Source organism: Pelmatolapia mariae, linkage group LG8 (assembly GCF_036321145.2).
Source record: "Pelmatolapia mariae isolate MD_Pm_ZW linkage group LG8, Pm_UMD_F_2, whole genome shotgun sequence".
In the NCBI taxonomy this organism is placed as follows: domain Eukaryota; kingdom Metazoa; phylum Chordata; class Actinopteri; order Cichliformes; family Cichlidae; genus Pelmatolapia; species Pelmatolapia mariae.
Window position 1 is genome coordinate 16,813,419 of NC_086234.1, and position 21,267 is coordinate 16,834,685.

The 21,267-nt window shown below is 41.7% G+C and overlaps 1 protein-coding gene across 1 annotated transcript; it reads right to left on the reverse strand.

Annotated features, from left to right (window-relative positions):
• Positions 1-2,536: 2,536 nt before the first annotated feature.
• Positions 2,537-20,092, reverse strand: si:ch211-180a12.2 (uncharacterized). Its single transcript, XM_063482348.1, is given in 17 exon segments — positions 2,537-2,717; positions 2,822-2,919; positions 3,007-3,086; positions 3,212-3,419; positions 3,499-8,970; positions 11,352-11,439; positions 11,757-11,818; positions 13,539-13,852; positions 14,850-15,191; positions 15,270-15,563; positions 15,737-15,967; positions 16,330-16,491; positions 17,096-17,206; positions 17,390-17,695; positions 17,883-18,176; positions 18,290-18,610; positions 20,041-20,092. Coding segments are annotated over 17 exon segments (8,499 nt in total). The 3' UTR covers positions 2,537-2,653.
• Positions 20,093-21,267: the final 1,175 nt, after the last annotated feature.

Consider the following 21,267-nt stretch of genomic DNA (forward strand, 5'->3'; position numbering starts at 1 on the left):
AAGAATTTGTCAAGTATCAGCCAGGGTACCGGAGCATGCTTGTTCTGAGAGGCATCAATCATTTTGACATCTGGGTCTGTAATCTCTGTTGTTGCCATATGTTGTGAAAGATCAGCAGGATGAATTTCAGGAATATTTATTTTAGGGCTTGTGCTTGCAGAAGTTGCAGGTGCGCTGTCAGGACCAGGGGAGTCATTTCTAGTAAGCTGTATGGTAGAATCACATGTAGAATCAAATAGAGTCACTTCTGGCAAGCATTCGTCACCTAGAAAGGACACAGGACCATCCATGTCACTGAATAATTGCCCAGAATAGCTACTAGGGGGATCTGAGTTTAACTGTTGGACAGAACCTTTTGTTGATTTTTGACAATCTGCTGTGGCTGCACCAAAGGAGAAAAGAGAAAGTGTCTGACGACGATTATTTTCATGTGTTGAACTTTCTGGAGATTTGTTGCCGATATTTAAGTATTTTAAAATTGGTGTCAGAGCAGACTGGAAAGACATCCGTGACTTTGGCTTGCTGCCTGTTGGAGCTGGGGTTGAAAAGGTGCAGGTGTCAGAAAGAGGCTTGTTTTCTTCATGGGGCCATTTGAGTTTAGAAGTCCCAGCTTTAACAGTGCCCCCGGGTGGAATGTTTTCACAGCACTCATCGGCATCTGGATTTTCCCGAATGTATAAACCTCGCCCAGTTGGTTTGTTGGCCATGGATGGTGATGCTTCTTCTCTCACAGAATAAATGAAGGGCTTCTTATTTAAAACAGAGGACAATACTCAGACTCCACACATATTATCAGCTGTCTCAGACTCCCTGTGCCTAAAATAAGAAAACAGAGCTTGAGTTCATTGGCTTATGTAGACAACTGGATGAAAATGTCTCACTGCTGAATTCTTTTACAGCTATTGTATTTATACAAACTAGATATTAAATCAGCAAAATCAAAATGCAATTTAGCACCGACAGTAACGGACGAGCATGTAATCTATACTTGTGCTGAGTTTCTAATGCCCCCCCCCCCCCAAAATAAAACAACAACAAAAAAACAAAAACAAAAAAACCCATTTCAATTTATTTTAAACCAGTAAAACTGGAGATTAGGTAACGCATACAGCAACATCATAGCTTAGGAACACAGATTTGGTTTGTAACGTAGAGATTACGGAAGTTTTAGGTTGGAAAACGTTGCTCTCCGATTGTTTACTATGTCAAATTTACGATAAATAGTTATTTCATTCATGTAATGCTCGGAGCATGAGGTCATCTTGAACGAGCCTAGGCTAAGCTAAAACCTTGTAACGTTTGTTAGAAGAACGGAACCAGCTCTGCTTACCTGTAAACACGAACTTCTTAGCGGATGTTTATAGATGTGAAACTGTTTTAGTCTCAACGAGATTCTGGTTTGATAAGACAAACACGGATACTACAAAATAAGTATCAGCATAAACTCTGAAACTTTTATCTTGTTAACCAACGAAGCGCCTCTCTAGTTCAAAATGTCAGTTTCCTTCACGCTCATTGGATGATTTACACCAATCATAACGCAAGTATTCTTCTTCTGTGTTTAATCGTGAATTAGTGTTCATGCACAGACGATAGCGTTACAGTGCCATCTAACGTTGTTTTGAAAACATTTCGTGACCTTAAAGTGTGCTTAAGTGGGCTGGGCCAGTGAAACGCTCCTTTCAATCAGTGTGTAAATAAGGTTGACTACACATGTAATCCATCTTAATGTAAAAAAGGAATGCAATTTCAACAGTATGTCTCAGTTTTTCTACATCATAGAAAAAATGCTGCTATAGCAAATGAAAGAAATGTGCCAGTATGACTATTTGGGCATTTGGGCTTAAACGAGAAGAAATACATATGTAAAATTATAGAACCCACCCCCCCCCCCCCAAAAAACCCCCCCAGAAATGTCTGTATGATTTAGCGGTCATATAATAGCATTTAACTGCTTCTGTCATTTAATTCCTTTTTAACCATGGACACACTGTAAAAACACATACATTTTTATAGTATAAGGAACTTCCCTGTCATTTAAATGATTAAATGTATCACCTGATTACTTTAGTGTAATATATATGACTGCGGGGGAAGCTCTTTATCAGTAGGAAAAGTTGTACAACTTAATAAAAGTCATCCAGTGGGCTGCATTGAAGTCTTTGTCGTGGCGATTTTGGCTTCCAGACATTATGTTTGACACCACTGCTCCAGGAGGTTTAAAACAGCATTCATTATAACATTATGCGCAGCTCTCTGATCTGTTTCTTTTTAGATTCCCCTTTAGTTTTCTATACTGTGCATAATAGGTATGTCAATTCAAACTGTTCTACCATGTTTGAATAGACATTTAGGAAAAGAAATAGAGTAGGGGTTAGAAATGAGTTTATTAGAGTGGCAACTCAGGTTGAACGGTTTGAAGAAGAAATTTTTTCCTGACTGCTCATACAAGGGAACTCGTGTTTCTTTGTTTTGTTTTGTTTTTTTTAAATTGAGATTAATTGTATCAACACTGTTTTCATGCAAGAAAGTTTATCTTTATTTTACAAATTACACTGAACAAGTAGGGGACATAAAGAACAATTTCTCGGTACACAAAAATAAAACCATATGTATATTACATTCAGGTATTTGCACGCAGCCATTGAGCTTCTCACTCCTTTGGTGTTTTCTTCAGTTTGGTCTTTAGCTCTGCCATTAGGGGATTTCCAAATCCTCTGTGGACGCAGAAGAAAAATAAATAAATACATTTTTAAAAAGTCAGAAACAGGACGTCTCTTTTCTGGTGACTGTTTTTTTTTTCCCCTGTTGCCATCCTTACCCGGGATGTTTTGGTGGCATCCATTTAGGCTTCTTCGGTGCCTCCTCCTCCTCCTGTGGGGGATCGTTGTTCTTCTCCTCTGGCTTTGTTTCAGGTTCCTGTGGTAATTCCGTCATTTTAATGATACATATATATATCTTAACTTAAGAGGAAAAAAACAGGTATTTAAACACTCTTAGCAGTACCTGTGACACTGTTTCTTGGGTATTTTCGTCTCTCACTGCCCGCTGTGTCTTTTTTAAAACAGGAAATCCAGCACCGAGCCCTAAGAAAAACAAACGTGTGAAATTATTTGAAAGTTGTGAAAATAATAGGATATAAAGACCAGAGAAAGTCTTAATAGACTATCAAGACTAAGATACTGTGATTCATGTATCATGAGTGACCTACCAGGGAGTTTTATTCCAATACCTATGCCTCCTAAAGGCACACCTCCAGGGAGTTTGACCGGAAAACGTGAAGATGGTGTAGGTGTGGGTGTGGGTTCCTCCGAGGGCATATGGAGCAGGGAGCGGGGATTTTTAGGTGGCCTTACACGAGGGTTCTTAACAGCAATTCGTGACCTTTGCACAGCAAAGTCCAGCACAGGGCCATCCACCTGTAATGCCCCAAAAGTCTGTTATGAACATCGTTTGATTTTAATCAAAAAATTTTTTTATGCCATATAGAAACAATACCTTATTCTCATATTCGATTGTTGGCTCTTCGGCTACCTGGGCCTCGTTTAGCACAGGGAATAAGGATGAATGTGCAGGCTGTGGTCTATTCAGTGAGGACAAGTTCAGTGGGTCCTTCTCAGGTTCACTTTGTGAGTCGCTTTCAGATTCTTCAGACTCAGCGGGTTTGAGTTCATCTGAAGAATCAGACGCAGTTACCTCAAGATGCTCCTCCTCAGCTTCTACCTTCTTGTCATGCGAAGGAGCGCTCTGTGTTGTCATTGTTGTTACATCTGCTTCTTCAACATCCTCATACGCTTTCTGTGATCCACTTTCAGTCTCTAATGTTTCAGCTCTTTCTTCTGCTTTTTCTTGAGATTCCTGATTCAGATGTGATTGAGCTTCTATATCAGCGACCGATTCTTTCTCTGCCTCGGCTGATTCCTCTGTCAGTAAGTCCTGAGTTTGAGGCTGTGCGATAACACCAAAGATGTCTGTGGACACGCTAGCCACCAGGTCATGGATCCCCTGGAGTGAGTCAGTGCTCGTTGATTCCAGCAGCTGAGTCTCGCTACTCTGAATACACGATTGGCTGAGAGACTGGTCCAAAAATCCAGATTCCACAGTTGATGAAGACATTTCTGTGTCACTTACTGCCTCAGATTCCTTACAAATGGCCTCTGCTAGTGACACTTTCTCATTCTCTGTTGATATTTCACCTCGCTCTTTATTTAAAGTGTCTGTTTTGGCGTCCAATAGCTGCCCTGGCTTGGGCTCTTCTTGTTTAATCTCATCAGTGTCCTCTGACATCACTGCCTCAATCCACAAGTCAAGGATTTCTTCATCAATCACATCTTGATGTCCACTGACTGAACCACCTTTTTCCTCTGATGACATCACTGGCAAATCCTCTGGTCTGGGCTCGTCAGCTGTTTCAGCTACTATTATTTGTGTCTCACTTATCTCAAGTGCTCTGTGTGGCGACTGATTGTTTATCTCCAGAGTCTCAGAGTGTTGAGATATTTCCAATTCTGCATTCAGAGGAATCTCTTTTCCTCCTCTTTCTGTGATTAGCTCACCTGCTGTTTCTTTAGTTATCTGTAGATCCATTTCATTTAAGGTCTGGATTCCATCTTCTGCTTCCTCCTCTTCATCTTCACAACCCCTTCCTTCTCTTTCAATGGCTTTATCTCGCATTTCAACAGAGCTATCATCAACTGATATAGGCTCAGTTTCAGCTAAGGGTCTCACAAACCCATACTCACTCGTGTCTTCTTGTAAACTTAACGGCCTGCTGATGCTTTGGTCCAACTTTATGGCTGCTACTGACTCCTGAATGACGAATCCAACCACTTCTGCTGCTGCAACCGCTTCTCTTGTTTCACCTCCTGTAGATCCTCTGCCACCATCATGCAGCCCTTCTGATCTCCTTTCAGTCTCGTCCACTAAACCAACATGTGTTCCAGTCACCTCTGTCTTCATTGAACTTGTCAGTAATTTTCCTTCTTCTTTGTCAAGTCCCGATTCTTGAATTACTCCTTCAACAATTTTTCTCTCTGCCTCTAGTTCAAGGTCCGGTGTTCCTTCGTGCTCCTCCACAAACAAACCAAAGCTCGTCTCAGTCTCTTCTTTGCTTTCTTGTTTCTCTTCCATGGACTCCTTCAGCAGTAAATAGTCAGCTCCAGTCCTGTAGCCACTGTTTTCAAGGCTCTCCTGATCTCCGCTCTCCACCTCTTCTGGTAATTGAGTTGCCGGGATTTCCTCACAATCTCCTGCTTCCAGGAACCTTTGTGTTATATTTTCATCGGCCCCCTGAAGCTCATTGTTATATTTGGAAACTCCCTCTTGAATTTCCTCACATGTTGGAGTATTTAGTTCCTGCAGCACGGCACACTGGCCTTCACTGATCCCCGGGAGAGTGTTTTTAAATTCTTCGTCCGTTTCCTGCGTAGTCTCGCCTTTGGGCTTTACTGTAACTGAGGTGCTTGAATCTATAATTTCGTTGTAAAATTCCCCGGTGTAGGATTCACTGGAGACGCTCTCCTCTTTTTCTTGGTCAATGAGTCTCTCTTCTGCTGAAATATCTGTTACTGTCACACCGGTCTGCCTAGTTTTGGTCTGCACTCCTGGGACTCTCATATCCTCCTCGTATTTATCTGTGAATCCAGCTGTGTGCAGCTGTGAAGCAGTCTTCAGTGCAGCTTCTCTACCAGATAAATCATATTCAGTTAAAAGATTTTCTCCTTCAGTGTCTTCTGCTTCTGTTCCGATGTTCTCGTCCAGATCTGGCACTTCTGTTGTTTCGTTGGCGGCAGGCCGCTCTGTCTCAACCCACTTCTCTTTCTCACCTTCATCATTTTCACTGCTATGAGTCATCTCATAAGATTTTGTGATAACAGTGAACGTATCCACTGATGTATCTGGCTGATCTCCAAAAGCTGAGAGCTGATTTTCAACTTGACTTGTTTTCTCCTCTGACTTGATTACATTTTCGGAGTCCAGCTGTAGCATAACATCACAGGCTTCTGATTCTAAAACTTGTTCATCTTCATGCTGCATTTTATCATCTTCTTCCTTTACCTCAGTTTCTTTAATGTTATCTGTCATTGGATGATCTTCCAGTGTCATTACATCATTTTTCTGTACCTCTGCCTCCTCTTCTGGACTTATATCTGTACCTGTGCACACTTTCACCTCAGTGTCGGTTTTATCATTGTCCTCTGCTGCCTCAACGGTTTCTGACTCTAAATCTTGTTCATCTTCATGCTGCAGTTTACCATATTCTTCCTCTAATTGAGTTTCTCTGCTTTCATCTCTTGGATGTTCATCCAGTGTTGCTGTATAAGTTTTCTGTAACTCAGCCTCTGTTTCCTGCTTGTGGTCATCCAGTACGGAACTTATATCTGTAGTTATGCACAGTTCCACCTCAGTGCCCTCTGCTCCTAAATGCTGTTTATCTTCATAGTTTGTTTTACCATCTTCTTCTGGTACTTCAGTGTCTTCTGCTTCTAAATCTTGTTCATCTTCATGCTGCATTTTATCATCTTCTTCCTCTAACTGGGTTTCTTTAGTAATTTCATCCTCTCTTGTATGTTCATCTAGTGTCACTGCATCATTCTTCTGTACTTCAGACTCTATTTCCTGCAGGCGATGGTTATCATCATCATCGGGACTTAAACTGATGCTAATGCACACTTTTATCTCAGTGTCTTCTGCTTCCAAATCTCGTTCATCTGCATGATCTATTTTTTCATCTTCTTCCTTTAAGTTGTTTTCTTTGAACAATTCATCTTCTATTGGATGATCATCCAGTGTCGCTGTATCAGTTTTCTGTAACTCAGCCTCTGTTTCCTGCTTGTGATCATTCAGTACGGAACTTATATCTGTAGTTTTGCACAGTTGGACCTCAGTGCCCTCTGCTCCTAAATGCTGTTCATCTTCATAGTTTGTTTTTTCATCTTCTTCTGGTACTTCAGTGTCTTCTGCTTCTAAATCTTGTTCATCTTCATGCTGCAGTTTATCATCTTCTTCCTCTAACTGGGTTTCTTTGGTTTCATCCTCTCTTGGATGTTCATCTAGTGTCACTGCATCATTCTTCTGTACTTCAGACTCTATTTCCTGCAGGTGATCATTATCATAATCATTTAGGCTTAAACTTGTGCTAATGCACGCTTTTATCTCAGTGTCTTCTGCTTCCAAATCTTTTTCATCTTCATGCTGCATTTTATCATCTTCTTCTTCTAATTGAGTTTCTTCAGTAATTTTATCCTCTCTTGGATGATCATCCAGTGTCACTGCATCATTGTTCTGTACTTCAGACTCTATTTCCTGCAGGTGACCATTATCATCATCATTTAGACTTAAAGTTGTGCTAATGCACACTTTTATCTCAGTGTCTTCTGCTTCCAAATCTTGTTCATCTTCATGCTGCAGTTTATCATCTTCTTCATCTAATTGAGTGTCTTTGGTTTCATCCTCTCTTGGATGATCATCCAGTGTCGCTGTATCAGTTTTCTGTAAATCTGCTTCTGTTTCCTGCTTGTGATCATCCAGTACTGGACTAATATCTGTAGTTATGCACACTTTTATCTCAGTGTCTTCTGCTTCTAAATCTTGTTCATCTTCATGCTGCATTTTATCATCTTCTTCTCCTAATTGAGTTTCTTCAGTAATTTTATCCTCTTTTGGATGATCATCCAGTGTCACTGCATCATTCTTCTGTACCTCTGCCTCTCCTTCGTACGTATGAGCCTCATCTTCTGAACTTATATCTTTGATACTGCACACGTTTATCTCTGTGTCTGCTTCTAAATCTTGCTCTTCTTCATTGTGAAGTGTATCATCTTCTTCCTTTATTTGTGTGTCTTTGATAATTTGGTCCTCTCTTGGATGATGATCTGGTGTCACCACATCAATCTTTTGTACCTCTCCTTCCCCTTCGTGTACGTAATCCTCCTCTTTTGGACTTTTTGTCATGCATACTTTGAACGCGTTGTTTTCTGCTACCAAATTGTCATCATCACAGTGCATGTTATTATATTCCTCTGTTACTTCAGTGGCTTCTGCTTCTGAATCTTGTTCCTCTTCATGATCTGCTTTAGCATTTTCTTCCTTCAGTCGGGTTTCTTTAACAAGTTCCTCCCTTCCTGAATGATCATCCAATGACACTGCATCATGCTCCTGTACCTCTCCCTCTCCTTTCTGCATGTGATCCATATCATCTGGACTTATACCTGCAGCTATGCATGCTTTTACCTCAGCGTTTTCTGCTTTTAACTCTCGCTCATCTTCACTGCGCAGTTTATCATCATCTTCTTCTTTTCTCTCAGTGTCTTCTGCTTCAAGGTCTTCCTTCTCTTTATCATGCGTTTGATCCTTTTCTTCTTTTACTTGGGTTTCTTTTATTTTTTCCTCCTTTGTTGGATGATCACCAGGCAACCCTAATCTCACCGTTGCATTCTCAGCATCAGTTTCCTCCTCAGTTGTTTCTTGGCATATTGCAACCTCGGAAAAATGTTGTGGTCCAGAAGCGGCATGTTCATGTTCATCATTTCCAGGCCCTGCAAGTCCTGCACAAGTGTGCATTTTTTCGATCTCCATCGTCTCTCGTTCGTCTTCTTTTGCTCTTGAACCATTTGAATGATCATTTCCTGTCTTGCCGCGCTGTTCCTCTCTCTTGCCCTCACCATCCTCTTTGCTCTCGTCGACTTTTCTCAGCTGGGTTTTGTACTGCATGTTTTCTTCATCAACCCCTAAGTCGATTTCTGTGGTGCAAAGTTCCCATTCGACAACGGGGCGAGACGAGCTCAGCAGAGAGGATGTTGCGACAAGCTGCTCCTCCTCGACACCTCCTCTGCTACTGTCACCCTCTGCTGAGTCAGAGGAAGGGTGCTTGATTTCAGCTGCAGATTCCTGATTTGTGTTTGGGTCATTGTTGACAGTGTCAGCGGGCTGTGGCCTGATGAATCTGTTTACAGCTCCAGTTATGTAGTACTGAGAAAAAAAAGGAAAGAAAAATAAATTTGCATTATGTAACACTTTAATTTGCAGCATCAGTAAAATCCAACAAAAGTGTGAATATATTTGTTTTCCCCGCGTTGATTTATTTTCAGTCATTCCAGGCAGTTTGTATATCCCATGTTTTTTTTTTTTTTAAAGATGCACAAGTAGCATTTAAAGACTCTTAGTGTCACTGCATTCAAGACTATTTACACAATAGTTTCTTTCCAGCTTTGCAGAAACTTCGTGGAAGTCTTTTCCTGTTTCAGCACCACAATACTCCCATGCTCAAAACACAGCCATGAACAGGAAGAACCTGAACCCATGGAATCCCGACTTCATTGATTATAAGTTACATTAACTGCTGATGTAGTAAAGTAAAAAAAAAAAAATTCAATGTAATAGACTTTAACCCTGTCAGTGCCCCCCCCCCAAAATAAAACCAAACAAACAAACAAATAAATAAATAAATGAAGGAATTGCATAAAAATGAGAATAAGAATTATTTGTATTATTTTTGTTTCATTTGTTTAGATGTCCAACAAACACTTCTGTTAAAAAATAAAAATAAAAATCATGGTCCATTCTTTACAGGATTAACCAAAACACAAACATTTTATAAATACAACATGGCAAACATATGGCATTTAGTTTACACTGAGAAACATCTGCATTTATTTCAACTTATGTTTTTTTGATGATCTCAAGTTGGATATTTTCTTTTGTTTAGCCGTTTCTTTTATCTCCAACTTTCCCATATTTGTATGTTGTAGCTGGTGCACACTGTTCACCAACTACTTGCTGGTGAACAGTGTGTTCACCAGCAAGTAGCCAGTGTCGCTTGTTATCAAGCAGCTAGGACAAAGTTTGATTGTATTAAGATTTGTTTGTGGGCATCTTGTCCTTTATTGGACACAGAAGTGCACACAATAGACTCAGAAGTGGGAAGAAGGAGTGTGAGTAAGCAGACTCAAACCCAAGCACCTAGAAAGGAGACTCGAGCCTCCACAATATGGGTCACCTGCTCGAACTGGTGAAACAGGCTTTAAAACATCTGAATCTGTTTATTTTCAGTGTATATCACCAAGTGTCACACTGGCTATTGAGACCAGCTGTCAGGCGACTAAACTGTGACAATAACTACCTGCCACGTCTGAAAAGCAGGTTGATGAGAGAAGCGAGAGTGGTTTAAAAGCAGATGTGAGTCCAAAATAAAGAGATGAAAGGAGCTGAATTTTTTTGTAGATGTCATGGGAACTGTAGTTGGTTGATGTGGGTTCATCACTACAAGATATGTGAAATAATTAAACATCCAATCCAATTATATTTTAATCTAAAGGGCAGTTAAAAAACAAACAGAGTTTCATGAAGTGCTGTATGAAGCAGCAAAGCATCACACAGCAATAAAACAATAAAAACAGTGATGAATACAAGGTAAGAACACAGCACTATCATTCTGGGTTAAAAGCCAAGTAGTATAAATTGTTTTAACATGTGTTTTAAAAAACAGGCAACCAGTGGGACATCCTAACATGGGCAGACAGATCATTCCAAAGTCTATGGCTGTGATAGATGAAAAAAACAACAACAAACCCAAACAAACAAAATCCCAAAACAGGAAACATAAATCAGTGCACCCTAAGCAGAAGTGAACAACAATAACAGCAGGACTCTGAAATTTAAACCCAGTAAATGGTACACCTGCGTTTCCTGTTTGTCAGACTGTCTCCTGTGTAATAACAGTCTCAAACAGTCACTGCGCTTCGGGATGCATTGTGAGGAATCTCACTAATGCTGCAACTGCAAGGAGCGCACATATCACAAGGATCAGTTCTCAGAAAGAACTACAGACTGTCTCCAGCTGATGACCAACAGACCAATCAGATCTCAATAATCTCTCAGTCAGCATCCAGCAGGTTAATGCGCACTTTGAAGGAGAAAAGGTTTCAGCAGTTAATAAATGCGTCTGTCTAAAACAGAGAAGCTGTTCCAACAGGTGGACAAAAGATATCTTTGAACTGGGTTAAGCTTTGATTTGCACAGTTAAAATCAATGCACTTAATGTTTTTACTTTTGAAGAATTACTTTGGAGAATTCATGGAGAAAACTTCTTTGTCTTGGACGTGAACGTGCCAGTGATTCACAGACATCCCCTCTCTCCCTCCCTCTCTCTCTCTCTCTCTCCCTCTCCCCGAAAAAGGGAGGGGGTAAGCAGAGACTTTGCTATAACGTAGCCGGATATGTGGGGAGAGAGAGAGACCCACTGACACACAGGAAGAGAGACTATTTACATCCACGTTTGACGGACTTAAAAGTTTAAAACCCAAATCTTTCCTTTGTTACAGGTTTGGATTGAAATGATGACGGCTTCTCACCCAGACTGTCCACAAAGTTCTCTCCATGCGGGACACGGGACTTTCAGGGTCCATCTTCACGCTTCCTCCTCGGTCACTCTCTGACCATCTGACGTGACGTTCTCGTTATTAAAAAAAAAAAAAAACATGGACAAACCAAAGCACCGTGTCACTTTAGTTTTTCCCCCCTGAGCGGTCTTTGCAACCAGGCAGAAAGTCAACAGAAAGTTGCAGCCAAGCGCGTCCAGGATGGAAACACATCAGCTGTTAGTGGCCGTTCACTTCCTCCCCCTAGAACTGACATATGTCCGGGGTATGATAATGAGGAAGAGACAGATTAACACACACATTCACACGTTAACACAAGCAGACGTGTTGCAGACTTTGCGGATGTGAATAATGAGCATAGCCACAGGAAAAAAAAACCTTCGTAGAACTTTGTGACAGATACCGAAGCGCTGCTCTGAAACGGCGCTGCCAGGATCCACCTGAGAACACGCATTCATGATTAAATGACTGAGACCGCCACATAAATAAGCACATCTTTATTGTTTGCATGAATACATTAATGAAATGGAACACAGAGAAGACTTTTTGACTGAATTAGAAACCATTCAAAGAGACCCATAAACCAAGACAGAGTCATTATTTTCACAAGTTAAAAAAAATAAATGAAAAGGCATATGCACGAGCAATAAAATATTTCTGAAGATAGCTTCTTGACTTTATGAATCTTCTTTTTGTGCATCATAAATGGGTGACTTCACCAGCCAGTTGTTGCTGAGTGCTGCTGCATATGAAGGATAATAATACAATGCCTTTTATGGGTACATAGAGAGCTGCGCAAAGTCTCAGAAATACAGAAATAGCTCCAGCTGATGCGACATGAGTCAGCTGATCGCTGCAAGTCTTAAAAAACCAACAAAAAGACATCTGGGGGTGTGTAGGTGGCCTGTTCCAAACCACCAGCCCCCCCCCCCGGCTCATGACACACTGTAGAGTCAGGTCAACTGAGCACGAATGAGTCACATTGGGCAAGGATGTATGGCATTAAAAAAGAGCATGTCCCAAATTTGGTTTCATCTGATTTTAGCTTCTTAAAAAATACCTTATTTCCAGTGACGTCATTGACCCATGGGACGTGACTCGCCTCTAAGTTCCATTATTAAGCAGATATCTCTTAGTGAAAATGTTTTTAGCCCTTCATACTGTCACCATCGAATCAAATGCTCACAAAGTCACAATTATTCTCACTTTTTATTTGGTTTGTAACTCTGGGGCAAATTTTAGGGCTTTGTTATTTTTATATAGAACAATTTCTCATGGTAGTTAAGCAGCTGTTTATGTTTTTATATGTAGGAAATAATATGCAATTTCCACAACATGGAAGAGGTGGAAGTAAGATAACCGTTATTTTTACAATCAAAGAACTGAAACGGTGCGTTGCAGTAGCTACGGGGAGGTTGTTAACATATCTGCAGCAGAAGTAGCTGCTCTATGAACTGAAAGGCAGAAGCTGCAAGCTAAAGAACTAAGAAGTTATATTTATTGGGCTCAACCGCACAACACCTCCTCCTCGCAGCACTGCGGAGGCGGTGCTCCTGTGGTCAAGAGTGGAGAGTAAAAAAACAAAAAAGAAGACCCCAGCGTCAAAAGCAGAAGTGCCTTTTAAAACGAGAAGTAATTTCCGATACGTCGGTTGACCAACAACCGATATCTCCTGTGCATACAAGGCTTGCTGCAGTAACCTTTTCTAATAACTCATTATCACGAGAGCCTTGAAAGACTAGAGTATTTAGCTTTTATTTCAAAACGCAGATTAAAGCCAATCAATTACTGTTGTAACATTATTTGTAAAAAAAATATTAATATTTGTAAAAATAAGCAGGAAGGAAAAAATAAAAGGATGTCAGAGTAAGAATAGACTAAGAATATAAATAAATGCATGATCACATCATAAACTGTTGGATATGCTAAAAACATCAGTAATAGTTCATATTTCCTGAGGGGATAAATATTAGATACATTATAATAGAAATACACTGGTGCAGGACTTTCATGCAGTAGATGAATTCTCCTCATTGGGCTCTGGAAGAGGAAAAGAGCAAAACATGAGAAAAACTCTCCCCTACTCCATGTGATCGAATTAGCCTCTTCCTGCACGGATAGATAACAGCAAGTACTCGATAAGTGATTTTCTGGCCTTACTGGGGTTACTTCAAGAGGAGGAGGGCTTAAGTGTTCACCTGTCCATGTCCGGTAAACAGGAAGCTTGAGAGCAGGGTGCGTGATCTCCACGCAGACTCTCAGACGTGCCCTCTCGTTTTCTTTGAGAACCCTGCTCAAGTTGACCTTATTGATGTGCAGCGCGCTCGGGTCGTCCTCTCCGTCCTTCTCGCCGTCCTCGTCCACGTCTGACGTCGAGTCCTCGTCCCTGTCTATGGTGTTATTCTCCTCATCCACGTTTTCGTCGATGTACTGTATTCCTTCGATGTCGGGGTCTGTGACTGCCGCTTTTGTTTCTGAAAAGTGATGAAAGTTCAAAAAACACATACAGAGCTGTATGTTTTTGCTCTCTTACAATCACCCTCGCTTGTAAAATGAAAGTGGACATTTTAATGCACACCAAAGAAAGATTTACTTAAGTGTTTATTTTCCTTTAAAAATAATCCTAGGGGATAGCATTCCACGTTTAGTCTACAAGACCACAGACAGTAGAAAGCATTCAGACTTTCAGCTTTCCAGGTGTATGTAAACTGCATTCTATCCGACGGCCAGCAGATGGCGACAGTTGCATGGCAAAAAGAATAAAATTGAGTCTGTTTCGTATATTTTGGTCACAATATGGAGGATTATCTATGATATGAAAAGCCCATTGTCTAATGAGCTGTCAGTCCCAAATCATTAGCCAGTGTGGGTGTAGTTTTAAACTCAAAACCATCAGAAACCAGTGGGTTCCGTCCGTATTTTATACCATCTTTGACTCTAACAAAGGTTACAACTGAATTTGTCCTATCTATCTATCTATCTATCTATCTATCTATCTATCTATCTATCTATCTATCTATCTATCTATCTATCTATCTATCTATCTATCTATCTATCTATCTATCTCTTTTTACATGTAGATATTTGTGTATCTCAGTACTTATTGCATATCCATTTGTTCGTCTCTTCAGCGGTTCGTTTGTCTGACTCGGCAGGCTTGTGGACATCTCCATGGCACACACGCTTTTCATTTCTCTTCCTCTGTCATCTCCGACCTCCTCCGTCTCATTGGACACCAGTGGCAAGAGCGTGGGTCCTCCTGCTGACCACTGTAACTTGGCCTTTGGGTGACCTCCCTTCAACAAGAGGGAGAACACACCAACGCCTTCGCTGCTCCAGCAGACTGAGATTGATGGAGGGATGGATGGAGCGACTGAGGAACAAGGGATACAGAGAGTTACCGTTGGAACGTCCTCGAGATTTTAATCATGCAGTTTAAAAAGCAGGTAAAAGTGCGTCAGTCAGTCCTACCAATGTCAGCATTTCTCCAGTGTTTCTCAACAGGATCCTGTAGGGAACAGTGCCTGACTCTACAAATAATCCCTCCTCTTTTGTCAATTTTCTCCTGATTTGTTGCCCTTCTCTTCAGAGTGGCTGTCGCCCTGTAGCGTCTGGATTCAGTCTGTATGGGGCCCCATATCTCTCCTCCCTCTATCACCTCCTCCTCTCCATCATCTTGCTCTCCCTCCCTGAATCTGAGCCAAGTCACTGAAATGTTCGGAGGGTAGAAATCTGTGATTTCACATCCCAGAGTTTGATCTTGGGAAACGGTGGAGCTGACAATTTCAGACACGCACGGCCTCCTGATGAATCCTGTTTGGATCAAAATAAAAAAATGCATCTTTGATTTTTCAACATTTCCCCCAATCCCTTCTCATCCCTCATCCTTACCTCTGGTCTCCCGGGTGATGGGCTGCTTCAGGGCAATGTGGTGGACGCTAACCCACACTTTAGTTGCTCCTTTCTCCAGTTCAGCGCGGGGAAGTTTACACTGGCTGTAGGCTGAAAAGAATCCCTCCGAATTTGGCCGAGGGGAGGACGAGGCCTGAGACGCCACGGGGCTGAGCTCACCGCCCTGGCAGAACCAGCGGAAAGTGATGACGTCTGGATGGAAATGGGACGCTCGGACTGTCAGGCTGATGACATCTGGAAGATGGAAATGTCATCAATGGACAAACAGGTTAACTTTAAATATGCAGTAGAAAAGGATAATCTTCTTGAATTACCCGAGTCTTTTTGTGTTTCTGCCAGCTGTATTTCTGACACCTCAGGAGGAGCTGGGCAACAAAACATACAAAAGATTCAGCTGCAGGAATTGCAAAAATAAACTGAATAATAGAAAAAAAACATGTTCTTACACAGAACAGTGAACTTCTCCGACACCCTCTCCTCCATGATCTTGTCCTTGCCTATGTAGGACACCTGGCACTTAAACACAGCGCCCTTGTGGACTGAAATCTTGGGGATGAAGGTGAGCGAGGAGATCAGCTGTTGAGTGCCGTTTTTGGAGGAGTGCAGCGGACCCTGAGTGTGCAGTTTGTAGTAACCAATTTCACCTCTGGAGGGCAGCAGAGGACCTTTCTCTGACACTGGGGACGTGAGAGTTAGACCATAGGGTAGATGGATGGTGATTAGGGGGTTACAGAGGCAGTTAAAGTTAGCTTTGGAAGTCCCTGTGAGTGTCAGGTGGTCAATTGTTAGCAGAATCAACGTGTTAAAGAGGGGGAAACAGAGCACGTTAAAGGGTGTTTGCGAGAAAAAGCCAACATGTGTAGCACCAACACTTGCATTTCATTTCCCCTGTTCCCTAAACAACCAGCTTCCATCACCAAAAATAGCTTTAAAGATTGATTCTGCTGTGCTTTAAATATGTGTAAATTAATTCCTTCATTCAAACAATGAGTTTAACAGCTGGAACACAGAAAAAAAAGGAGAATGCGACGCATCCTACCTGCGAAGGAGTTGTCAAAAATAGGGGTGTCATTGAGAAACCATGCGGTCTGCACCCGGTCCACCCTCCTGCCTTCAATGCTCAGCGACACCCTCCCCTTTTGACCTACTATCACTCGGGGAGGGAGGATGATCCCTGACACGCTGAGAGATTTCTGTTTCTCTGAGCAGGGTCACAAGGAATTATAAAATAAGAGACACTGAGAGAGAGAGAGAGATAAGGTGATATATTCACATACAAATATGCCTTTAAATTCATTATCCACAGCTCCACACTTGAAGTATGGTGAATAATGCCATAGTGAACATCAGTGGACTAAAATGTCTTCATGCAAGCACAATCATTCGGGTAAGGAAATCCCAGAAATTTGGATGAGTGGTGAAAACACAGCATTCAGATGAACAGATTCAACTCTTTGGTGTCGGTGGACCTCTTTTGATAAAGATCAGAATTCAAAAGGGGGCGCTGTTGTGTTGTAATGATTTTAGCTTTTCTATAAGGATGAAGCTTAAAACTACAGTGGGAGCCAATGACAAACGTGAAGTCACGCTCTTATTATTCAGAATTTTTTTAAGGCTTTTCTCGAGTACGTGTATTTTCCGAGATTAAAAAAACTACAACTTCTTCCTCTCTAAAAACGTTTTGTACAAACTTAGTTCCTCCTTCTTAGTCACAAAGGACAAAAATAGACTTTGCCTCATTTCTTCAATCCCTTGAGTATCACAAATCTCCTGCTGCAGTTGCTGCATGGTGAGCTCTGACTCACCATCTCTTCTCCTCCAAGAAAAGCCAAAGCAAAGCAGGAAGACCAGCACAATAGAGATGCACATCATTGCCACGGCTGCTTTGGCCGAGTTATTCAGTACTGGGGCCTCATCTAAGAGGAAGCAGAGAGAGAAATTTATCAGATGATTCAAAGAAGGACCGGCAGTAAGAAAATAATCCAAGCAATCCTTTTCTTAGGCAGCCAGAGTTGTTTCTCTGGTACCTTTTTTTAGTCAAAGCATTGTGTTACTTCATTATAATTTTGTGAATTGCACAATCAAAAACTGGGTCATACTCTGAGGATCCAGCTTGTCCAGGTATGCTGAGCTACTGACAGGATTCACTAAACCAGGCTGGTTCACGGCACACTCCACCTTGCCACGCTGTGCCCTCTGCTCGGGGCTTAAAGTATAGTAGCGTCTGGTTCTGTAACTCCCATCTGGTTTCTGCTCAGTGACAGGCAGGTCAGGGAGGGTTGTGCCATTTTGATACCAGGACACAGACACTTCCTCTGGGTAGAAACTCTCCACGTCACAGTAAAGAGTAAGAGGAGAGTTTTTGGAGGTTGTCGGCAGGACAGAAAGCCTAAGAGTGGAAGGACCTGAAGAAGGGCAACGAAAGTATTTTTAAAAAAGCTTGTGGCTTTGTCACGGGCTTCATCAGATTAAAGGATTTAAAGAACAGAAGTGACGTTATGGAGTGATAGAGGATGTAATATTAGAAGTACTGTGACAGGTCATGAGGCATTAAGGCCACTAATATGGAAACAGTGACTCTCAGTGACTCACGGGTGATATTGAGCTGAAAATCCAGCTCCTGATAGTTTCCACTGTGTGAGACTTTGCAGCCAAATGTCACATTCTGGTCCTCATGGGAAGGGTAGAAGGTCAGGTTGCCCACAGCCCTGTAGTACCCATCTGGGGTCAGTTCACCTTCAACCTGGTAGGGAGGTTGAATCACTTCCCCCGCTCTGGTCCAGGAAAACGAGACAGGAGGAGGGTAGAAACTGTCTGCATGGCATTTAAGCTGGGTCTTAGTTTCCAGCACCACCCACTGATGAGGAACTGAGAGAGTGGGAGATACTGAAGGGGGTGAGGGGAGAAGAAGAAATGGAATTGAGCTTAATTTTTAGATTCAGATGTGATCATAGGTGAGAAAAAGGAATCAAAACCACGAGAACAGAACCAAGACGTACCGACGATACTAAATGTAACGTTACTATAGTGCAGAATAGTAAAGTTGTAGCTGATGGTGCATTCATACATCCCCTGCAGGTCAAGACTGGCTTTGAGGACGACCAGCGAGAAGTCCCCATTGACGAAGTCAGCGTTGTCCCAGCTGAAGCCTTCCTTTATTTGCGTTGCTGCTTTTCCAAACGAGGCGATTTCAGAGCCATTTTTTATCCAGCTGACTGCGATCAGAGACTGGTTTATGTTGTCCCCCTCAGCAGAGAGCGTCACGTTGCAGGGGAGGGTTGCGTTTGTATTTGGACTGGCCTGAATTTCACTCAAAGACACTGAAAGTAGAAAGAGATGAATGGAAAAAACAAAACAGAACTCATTAAGGCTCCTTACTGCAACACATGCAGGCTTGTAAGATGCAATGTGCCCTTTTTTGTGTGGTGGGGTCTGCATTTCAACAAACCCCCTATGTCATGATAAAAGGTTGTTACATATTCAATAAATGTTTCCAGTGCACTTGGTAAGAAGTGTCATGACTTCTTGAGTTATTGGGTTGTTTTTTTGTTTAACTCTTGTCGTGTAACATTTGTGAAACAACTTCTTCTTTAGAAAGAAGAAATATCACAATCTTCCTCTTACAAGTGGAAACGTTGCCGCGAAACTGACTGACGAACCAGTTAGATGACCTTATGGCATTTTCCTGTTTTTGCTGCTGCAAAACAGAACCATTTGAGTTCTTTTAAAAACAAAAATAACCCAGGGCACAAACATGTGGAAGATACAAAATTGTCTTTGTAATGTGTTTGACTTAATTATGTAATAAATGTCATTAGAAAGCAGCGAGAACAAAGTAAAACCGTAAAAGCAAATAGCTCCAGTTTGTTGACTTAAATTGAATGAACAGTGAATGCATTCTTTCTTTTCATCCCTGAGAGTAAATCAGTAATCTGACTACACTTTATTGATTCAGTGCAAATACAAGCCCTTTAAGACAGGTCCTGCCGTCCAATCAGCTTAATTAGTAACTAGTACAATAAACACTTCTTGGCAGGTGTAACACAAAGCAGTGGAAAAATGTCCTTCAGCGTGAAGCGCTTATTTATGCTTCTCGCTAAATGATGGGCCGATCAAAGCAGATTAACAAGAAACCTAAGAATGGAGGTCAAACTGTGCTGTTGTGGCTTTTGACAGCCTATTTTTGAAAAGCACCTCGAATCAGTTAATAGCAAACATCGTGCTGATGCACCAAAGAGGAAGAGGTTATTTTTCGTTTATACTCACTGATGTCACTTTAAGTTCCACATGGTGGTCAGAGACTTATACTGCATTACCAGGTTTATATTACATATTTTCTAGAAGTTAAGCTGTGATGCATTGTGTCTGATGGGCTGTTAATACTGTGCCATTCCCACTTAATAAGCGGCTGAACTTCACCAGACATTATAAACCCAACAGCCGCATTAGGCAGCACTGGCCACACTGGCCTATAAAGAAAACAACAAAAGCTACATGAATATTAAAAATCACTCATGTCTCACTTCACATACTGTCATATCGCTCTGTTACATACACTGTGACTTAACCCAGGAATCAACACAACATAAAGGTCAGGTGGATGCTCACAATGTCTAACACTTAAGGTCTTTAATATGCACCATCCATACTAAAAGATTCACATATAGCCCACCTGAGGTAGCCCACCTCATACCTTGTCATCAGCCAGAGTAAGATCAGTGCCGCCTCTGTAAACATCCATAATACTCACCATGCTTTATCAGAGTCAGGAGGACAACATAGGCGAGGACTTTACACTGCATGGCTGGGCTTGTCTTGAGACCGACTTCTTATCATCAGGTCCTTTTCCCTGTCTTATATAGAGCTACGAGGTGACAGTGGGCGGGATTGTCCTGCAAGTCGGGGAAATAAGAAATATCGTTCCTGGGCCTCGGGAGTGAAAGGAGGCCCTTGATATGTGTACGTTCCTCCAGAAGCAAGCAAGGCCTGAAGAGCAACAGGGTGGAAACGGGAGAGAGGAAAAAAGGAGGGAGATGTGCAGGGACGCACAAGTGGGGAAACTGGTCACTTAAAATTCAGACGGGCCTCAGGCCAAGGTTTCGGGGCTACTTTACATTGGTGCAGTGTTGCCACGAACAAACAGAGTGAGTAATCCCACTGAGTTTATGTGGGCAAACACTCAGGCGAGACTACAACTCTTTTCTGTCTGTGGAAGGGTTAGGGTGCCGATGCATTTTGTGGAGAAAAGGAGGTTCTTTTATGCCCCTCTGTACAAACCCCCCTGTCTCTTCAGTCAGCTCCTCTGATAATATTTAACCAGAACAAGCGCTTGATGTCTGAAGAGAAGAAAAGGTGTTATCTGTTCAATCCCCCCTCTTAACAGTCATTAACTTGATTAGGAGTTTAAATTGTTTGACTTTGCACTTTAATTGGTCTTAACACGCACATCAGTCGAGGGTTAATTTCTGATCCAGAGGGGATCTGCGTCACTGAGCTGAAGTAGTCAGTCAGTATTTTTCTGCTGTACTTTGCATGAGGAGGAAACAAAAGCAAGAACTGAAAGTGTGATTAATGTGTCCCAAATCCTTGTTTGTCTTGAACCTGTGCTCACATCCAACTCTTTGTGACTGAACTTTGTGTTTTAGCTTCTTTCTCAGCTTGACACACTTGCTGCTTTCATCAGGCTGGAAGATTGAGTAAAGAGGAGGGGCATGTGAGTCTGGGCCAGCTGATCGAAGGAATTAAATTATTTAACTATTGTGAACATTTTGCTTTTGTCTCATTTATGCTCTTATTCAATATGTGACCATGACATCAGCAAAAACCTTTGAAGCTGAAGTATGAGGAACATATGTTTATGATTTGAATACAAGGTAGAAAAAAAAAAAGTCAGCTTTATAAAGGCTTTTATGGTTTGTGTGTGATTATTAAAACAACACCCATTCCCAGCTTGTCAGAACTTCTATAATTAAGAATC